Consider the following 8,333-nt stretch of genomic DNA (forward strand, 5'->3'; position numbering starts at 1 on the left):
TGATCATATTTACCAAGGGTGCCGATATTTTTGGCCATGACTGTAAATCAATATTTTACATTAGTGTTCATCTGAGAGTGAAATTATATTGAAAGTATAGCATATATGTAATGATAATGCTAAAACAAACTCAGACCCATTTAAAAAAAATGTGCAAACATTACTTTTATAATTAATTTATTCACTCAAAAACTCCATGTGCTATAAAAGCATTATATTGAAGAGTCTAAAACACACTCATCATGATAAAAGTGAAAGAAAAACTAAATCTTACAATAGCTAGAAAATGAAAGCTCACATGATGAAGCACTAATGCATTTAATATGGCACCAGTAATATGAGCACATGTTAAGGTTGATTTTGTCCACAGGGAAACGAGAGTCACGTCTCAGAAGTCTGGTCAGTCATTACACGAGAAACTGATTAGAGTGCTGTTGCATGAAACGCGTGATACACTTTTAGTGGCTAATGCAATCAGCAGGTAGAAGAGCAGAGCTGGACGGTCTAAGCACAGAAAAGTGATCTCGGATTCATCATTTACACCACACACAATGGCTTGTACAGAAGATCATATCTATCTGTTTGCAACTAAAGCAACAGAGTGCACTGGTTGCTAGAGGAAATTTACACGATAGAATCAGAATATGTATGTTATGCATTTACAGTTTTCTTCATTTGTCTTTCAACTATTTGCTATTTTCACATAACCCATTTGGATTTGCAGGTCATATAAAAACGGTTTCATTTTGAAGAAGCAATAAAATAGTGCAAATAAATATCGTCCTGTAAATTTCACATAGTTATTTAGCACAATTCACTAAAAACATGCTCCATCAATGTTTTATTTATTTAAAAAAAAAAACACAATTTACATCTCATATGGACCAACGGTTACACATTTTGGTTTTCTAAGCACATATTAACATATGTTATTATTTGTGTATTATTATTATTATTATTATTATTATTATTTATTTGCGAATAATCTGATGAAATAGTCAGCATATCAAAAATGTTTTTAACTAGTTTTTAACCGTTTTATTTTGGTGACAGTCTTACTTTGGACAAGCTAGCTTTGACTGTTTCAGTTTTGGTCTAGATATTTAAATGTCATTATGATGGAAAAAAAGTCTAAAACATGGAGCATGAACACGTCCTGTGTGGCTGACATTTAAAATATAAAACTAAGCAATATGGCACTGGCATATCAGAGTCTCGGCATGTTCTCAAAATTACTTTCTCATAGAAAAAAAACAAAAACAACACATACAAAAAAACACCCGATATAAAGAAATAAACACCAATATACCTTGACATAGCACATTACTGCTGACAATACTGTACGATTACCCCACTGGGTCTGTAAAATGTCAACACTGTTTATTTACTTATAAGAATAGATAGAATAGATTTCTTGATACAGATTAAAACCGACGGTTGGATCTTTGAGCATAACATAATATAAAGGCAATTATCTCAGTTCCACAGCCTCATTCTTCAGGTTGCCTAGCAATTTTCTTGATGCCTAGCATCAACCTCCCAATTATCCCATGAATCGGATTCCCTAAATCCATTTAAGGGTCTGCGTCTTGAATAAGAGGAAGTACAGACGATCATTTTCGTGTTAAATATGTAAAATAATACCCTTTTCATTTCATTACCTTACTACTGTCTATAACCACTGAGCTAAATCTTTGTTGAAGGTTTATTACTGGAAAAGAGAGTTGTGAGATATTAAAATGGTTAATTCAACAACACCAAGATGAATTGCTGAGACATCTATGATTTAAGTCAAGATCCTTTGAAAAGATAATGTTATGGTACATTTCAGAGGAAAAAAAAAAAACGATTAGTTCTGAAACTAATTTAAATAATGACAAGGTTCCTGCATGCTGAAATGATTCTGATAAAACCAGATTCTGATGGTAGTTTCTAGATGGTTCATATACTGGGTTAATAAATAAGCTAGGCTGTTAGCCAGTGCTGCTTAGACTGACCTTGAATGTAAACCATTATTTGTAACCTATCTAGGAACCTGGTTGAGCTGGTTAAACAAAGACAAGATGATGTGGTTGGTCATCTAAATCGGTCTTCTTTCATCAGATAGCTTAAAAAACATATGGTAGGAATAATTCTTTCGAGTTGGTTCTTTTTTAATGAATTGGTCAAATCTGTTTAAATGAACTGCTCAAACAAACCAACTTCCTATTACTAAAATGACAGGAAAATGCAATCTTTGCAGATAAGCCTTTCAATATTTTCCTTCTGGGGTTAGTTGTCTATTTTTGTAATTAATGCATGGGCTAATCAGTTTATCTTTCTCACGTTCTTCTGTCTGGGTGAGCGAGTCAGAGTTGTGTCATGGTGTTCAGTGTGTCATCTGAGTAACTAAGTGTCCCTTTAGGGCAGTGTGCGCAAGAGTTCAGCTTCTTCAAGCTCACTGGACTACGCATCCAGTTCTCTCAATGTCCTCATTTTGTTTCCCGACGACGCAACAGATTCACAAAGAATCACTTCACTGTCCTCAGAGAAAGATTTCAATGTGAGGAGGAGAAGGGCATTCTTATTTTCATCAGATGAACAAAACACCTATTTCTGATCACCCACTGATAGAAATGAAAGACAAAGGCATTCAAACCAAGACCAGAGATGATTGAGAAAAAAAATGAAGGAAATATTTTATATACTATTTTAATCTTGTGTCAATCTATGTACTGTAAAACAGTGCTGTCAATTAATCAAACTAATTAATCACAACTACCTCATAATTTTTATATAGTTAATATGTTAATGCATTCAGTTACCTGCTATGGAAATAAAACTAAATAACAGGCCTCTGTGTAATTATTAGGTTCAGTATTTTGTGTAAATAACTTTTATATAGTGTACATTTCTGCAAGTGGTATTAGTCTCAGTGACACACACACACAAACATCTCACACTTGTATCTAAACAGTGAACCTATAATACAAATCAGCAAAAATTCTATAAAACAAGATAAATAAACATTAAAACCAATTGCACAAGTTAGTGTTATATTAGTATTATTTATATCGTATTTATTCATATTTTGAATGAGCTTTTATTTTTATATATACATATTTTTAAGTTTTCATTTAATTTTAGTTTTCATTTTTCATGTGTTTTTGTCATTTCTATTAGTATTTTCATATTTCTATTTAGCTTTAATTAATTTTTTTCAGGTTTAGTGCTAGTAATTTTAACACATCAACTTACAAATAGTTTTAGTTTTAATTAACAATAGCAATGCTGGTGCTATCAGGCTAAGTTTGACGGCACTACTAACAAACAAAAAGTCCTAATAAAGTGTTTTCAGTGACAAATGGAAGAAATCCTGTTTTTTCACTATATAACTCCATTTCAATAATGCAAGGACGATCTATTTGGAGCTTGAAATAAAGCAGTATAATTCAAGGGCATGGTTTTAGTGAAGCATTGCGTAATTTCTGGCCTTGCTGGAGTAATCTGAGGGATTTCTTCTTAGTGAGTATCTGACTGGATTTAATTCCGTCTGACTGCTGCAGACACAAGTATTTAGTGACTGGCAGGAAATTCCAAATGGTGACCATGCAAAGTGGGTTGTTTTTAACCCCTTTGGACTCTGCGTCCATTGAAATGGACATCACATGATGTTTTGTTTAAACCAATAAAATTTTATGTTTTCATAATATGAGCAATGCCTTTTTATGGTAGCCTCATCAACTTGCACCTATTATAAAATTAAGACGATCAAATGATAATATTCAAAGTTATTTTGAAGATCTTTTAGAGTTGCAGAACACAGGATTTAAAAAAAAAAAAAAATTATTGTCCATCACAATGGACATCAGGTCTTGAAAGATATCAGCAGCACCTCATGAATTAGTTGTATAACAGGTTGAGAAATGTGTGGAAGCATTTCAAAGCTAAATACAGAGCTACAAATTCTAATGGTAATGTTTTATGAACATTGATGTTAATTAATGAAATTAATATTGATATGATTTCATTTATGCCATCAAAGTGACCATAGCCTGTCAATCAACTTTTCATTGGTTTTAGTGAGAAACAGCCATAGTGGATGTGACATCAGTGAATACACAGCAACACACACACTCACACCCCCTCCACACACACTGCTGCATGGATGCTATAATGCACACAATCATATATTCATCAAAACAATCAGCAAGTACACATAAACCCATTCACATACACACAAAGACATTTATACATATACTCAGATTCACCCACTTCAACCAACACAAAGGATCAAACAGGTTTTTTTGAGACTTCATATCATCTTACCTTTTTTTCAATTTTTTACTGCATTGTTCATTCTTATAGTATGTGTTCTTTGTTCATTCTTATAGTATGTAGTCTGAACACTAGTTCAACTATAGTGCACAAGCTCTACTTATTATGTATGGTTAAAATATGGGGATTTTTATTTTTCTTCAGTCCTGGTGTCCATTATAGTGGACATGAAAAAAATCTAATAAAAAAGGAGAAGAGCAAATATCAAGTGGATAAAAAAAAACTGTTCAGTGAAAAAAATTCAGGTCTGAAGGGGTTCTAAAACTCAGCGAAGCTACAACCTTCAGATGAAATTAGATGTTTCTGAGACCTACCTGCATGGAAAGTCTGGAAAGTCTCTCTGGTTCAGCAAATTGAAAATAAGGAGAACATTACATGATCTGATTCATGAGCTGGTGCACCTGGTGCACGCAGATTACAAATTACAAAAAGGCACTCAAATCTCACAAGAACATGCAATCAGGCAGGTTGCATTCAACAGCAAAGAAGTGAAATGAGATGCACAATATCATTCAAAAACAAAATGTACACACAGACATGCGTATCAAACCCATGTTGTCTCATTCAAGGAACCTCAACATGGCAATGGCATGCATTTAAAGCACAACAAAGGGTCTGTCAATCAAATAATGTCACAATTCTAGGGTTTAGCAGTGTCTACAAGTTTTGAATGTGCTAAAGTCTTTGACATGGCTGTCTACTTCCATCTAAAAGCACCTATGTCAAAGAGCTACACACAACTCAGCACCCATCAGCTCAGAGGTGGAAATGAGTGATCTACATGGCTACAGAGGTTAGGTTTGTCACATTCACTTTCATTAAATTACACAGCAAGCTCTTACCCCAGTCTACTATTGCTTCAGGAGTCAGTACGCTAGAATACAGCTCTGTGGAGTACGATTGGCAAAACAAACAAGATATTAAAGTACGATAAAAAAATGGAACATATATGCATTGACTTTACTGCTTATAAATATTTAAATGCATTAATAACTTTAAACTATAACTACATATCAATATACTTTACTTTTTTTTTTACTATAGCTTAACTTTGTTACTGTTTGTTTCTTTACGTTTACTGTTCTATACTAAAAATGTTTGGTCATTAAACGTGCAAGGTATAATATTAATTCATTGATTATCACTGGTCTTGTTGGTACAGGTGATGGTCTTTGCCTAGATATCAAACGGTGTGCCAAAGTGTGTTTACAACACTGACATGGTTTCTGATAATTATATGAAAAAAAACAACAACCTTGCTACGTGTACTGCTTTAGGCTAACAGAGACTTGTCATTTGCCCTTATATATTGTTGCTCTTTTGTTAGTTTTGATTGCTTCTATTGTCCTCATTTGTAAGTCACTTTGGATAAAAGCGTCTGCTAAATGACTAAATGTAAATGTAAATATGACTTTTCATTGCCCAACCCTGTCATTAGAGCATGTTACATTGGTGGTATCTGGTGCCAACAGGATGCCTATACTACTCTACTGTACAGTTTTCTTTAGTTAAAGACCAGTCAATTCACTGGTACTACCACTGGAACATATCTGGTCACAAGATTTCAATTATTTAGCTCTGGACAGTCACGTGGAAATGAAATGGGAAGGTCACGTGGTTGTCCAGAGCATTGCACTTGAGAGAGAGAGGGGGAGGAGCTGCATCCAATTCCCTCATTTGTTTACGTGTTTTGACAATAGTTCCTGCCTGGGAAACTTGATCACAAGTCTGGCTTAAGTTCATGCACCTCGTTAGAATGAAGCCTACATTAACTAGAATAGAGAAACATGTACATATGACTCAAGTAGCCTAATATTTATATTAAAAGATTAATATTAGGCTGTTAGCTGTCTAGTTATCTGTTCTAATCTATTTTTCTGGCATGCAAAAATAAAACCAGTATAACATAACGTGCCTCTTCAATGAAGGTCTACTCAAGTTATTTGAGGATACACAAGAAAGTGAAACCATATTTGCAGACGTATTCAAGAACATTTACATGCACGTTTTTTTTAGACTTATATCTATATTGGAGAAGAGCAAATATCAAGTGGATAAAAAAAAACTGTTCAGTGAAAAAAATTCAGGTCTGAAGGGGTTCTAAAACTCAGCGAAGCTACAACCTTCAGATGAAATTAGATGTTTCTGAGACCTACCTGCATGGAAAGTCTCTCGGTCTTCTGTGGTTCAGCAAATTGAAAATAAGGAGAACATTACATGATCTGATTCATGAGCTGGTGCACCATGTCCAAGCAGATTACAAATTACAAAAAGGCACTCAAATCTCACAAGAACATGCAATCAGGCAGGCTGCATTCAACAGCAAAGAAGTGAAATGAGATGCACAATATCATTCAAAAACAAAATGTACACACAGACATGCGTATCAAACCCATGTTGTCTCATTCAAGGAACCTCAACATGGCAATGGCATGCATTTAAAGCACAACAAAGGGTCTGTCAATCAAATAATGTCACAATTCTAGGGTTTAGCAGTGTCTACAAGTTTTGAATGTGCTAAAGTCTTTGACATGGCTGTCTACTTCCATCTAAAAGCACCTATGTCAAAGAGCTACACACAACTCAGCACCCATCAGCTCAGAGGTGGAAATGAGTGATCTACATGGCTACAGAGGTTAGGTTTGTCACATTCACTGTCATTAAATTACACAGCAAGCTCTTACCCCAGTCTACTATTGCTTCAGGAGTCAGTACGCTAGAATACAGCTCTGTGGAGTACGATTGGCAAAACAAACAAGATATTAAAGTACGATAAAAAAATGGAACATATATGCATTGACTTTACTGCTTATAAATATTTAAATGCATTAATAACTTTAAACTATAACTACATATCAATATACTTTACATTTTTTTTTACTATAGCTTAACTTTGTTACTGTTTGTTTCTTTACGTTTACTGTTCTATACTAAAAATGTTTGGTCATTAAACGTGCAAGGTATAATATTAATTCATTGATTATCACTGGTCTTGTTGGTACAGGTGATGGTCTTTGCCTAGATATCAAACGGTGTGCCAAAGTGTGTTTACAACACTGACATGGTTTCTGATAATTATATGAAAAAAAACAACAACCTTGCTACGTGTACTGCTTTAGGCTAACAGAGACTTGTCATTTGCCCTTATATATTGTTGCTCTTTTGTTAGTTTTGATTGCTTCTATTGTCCTCATTTGTAAGTCACTTTGGATAAAAGCGTCTGCTAAATGACTAAATGTAAATGTAAATATGACTTTTCATTGCCCAACCCTGTCATTAGAGCATGTTACATTGGTGGTATCTGGTGCCAACAGGATGCCTATACTACTCTACTGTACAGTTTTCTTTAGTTAAAGACCAGTCAATTCACTGGTACTACCACTGGAACATATCTGGTCACAAGATTTCAATTATTTAGCTCTGGACAGTCACGTGGAAATGAAATGGGAAGGTCACGTGGTTGTCCAGAGCATTGCACTTGAGAGAGAGAGGGGGAGGAGCTGCATCCAATTCCCTCATTTGTTTACGTGTTTTGACAATAGTTCCTGCCTGGGAAACTTGATCACAAGTCTGGCTTAAGTTCATGCACCTCGTTAGAATGAAGCCTACATTAACTAGAATAGAGAAACATGTACATATGACTCAAGTAGCCTAATATTTATATTAAAAGATTAATATTAGGCTGTTAGCTGTCTAGTTATCTGTTCTAATCTATTTTTCTGGCATGCAAAAATAAAACCAGTATAACATAACGTGCCTCTTCAATGAAGGTCTACTCAAGTTATTTGAGGATACACAAGAAAGTGAAACCATATTTGCAGACGTATTCAAGAACATTTACATGCACAAGTATGTTTACAGAATAATAAGACATGAAAGTGTTTGGAAAGTAAGCTCACCCTGTTGTCTGGACTCCATATCAGCGGTACTGTGCAAATGCAGGTCCAGTACATTAACAGCACCTCTCAGTTCAGAGAAATATCCCGTCCAGCGTCCAACACAACCGCTCCACACAA

The 8,333-nt window shown here is 34.6% G+C and overlaps 1 protein-coding gene across 4 annotated transcripts in view; it reads right to left on the minus strand.

Annotated features, from left to right (window-relative positions):
• LOC107716801 (TPD52 like 1) overlaps positions 1–8,333 on the minus strand; it is a 23,752-nt gene extending 15,419 nt beyond the window's left edge. For 3 of the 4 annotated variants that reach the window (XM_016523390.1, XM_016523379.1, XM_016523373.1), the window contains exons 1-3: positions 8,217–8,333; positions 7,002–7,046; positions 6,474–6,497 (exon numbers count right to left, since the gene is read on the minus strand). In XM_016523390.1, the coding sequence (XP_016378876.1) occupies positions 6,474–6,497; positions 7,002–7,046; positions 8,217–8,235 (88 nt within the window). In that variant the 5' untranslated portion in view covers positions 8,236–8,333. The remainder of the gene's footprint in view (positions 1–6,473; positions 6,498–7,001; positions 7,047–8,216) is intronic. The other variant, XM_016523395.1, reaches the window with a different exon arrangement.

Source organism: Sinocyclocheilus rhinocerous, unplaced genomic scaffold (genome assembly GCF_001515625.1).
Source record: "Sinocyclocheilus rhinocerous isolate Xijiao unplaced genomic scaffold, SAMN03320098_v1.1 scaffold1874, whole genome shotgun sequence".
Taxonomy (NCBI): Eukaryota; Metazoa; Chordata; class Actinopteri; order Cypriniformes; family Cyprinidae; genus Sinocyclocheilus; species Sinocyclocheilus rhinocerous.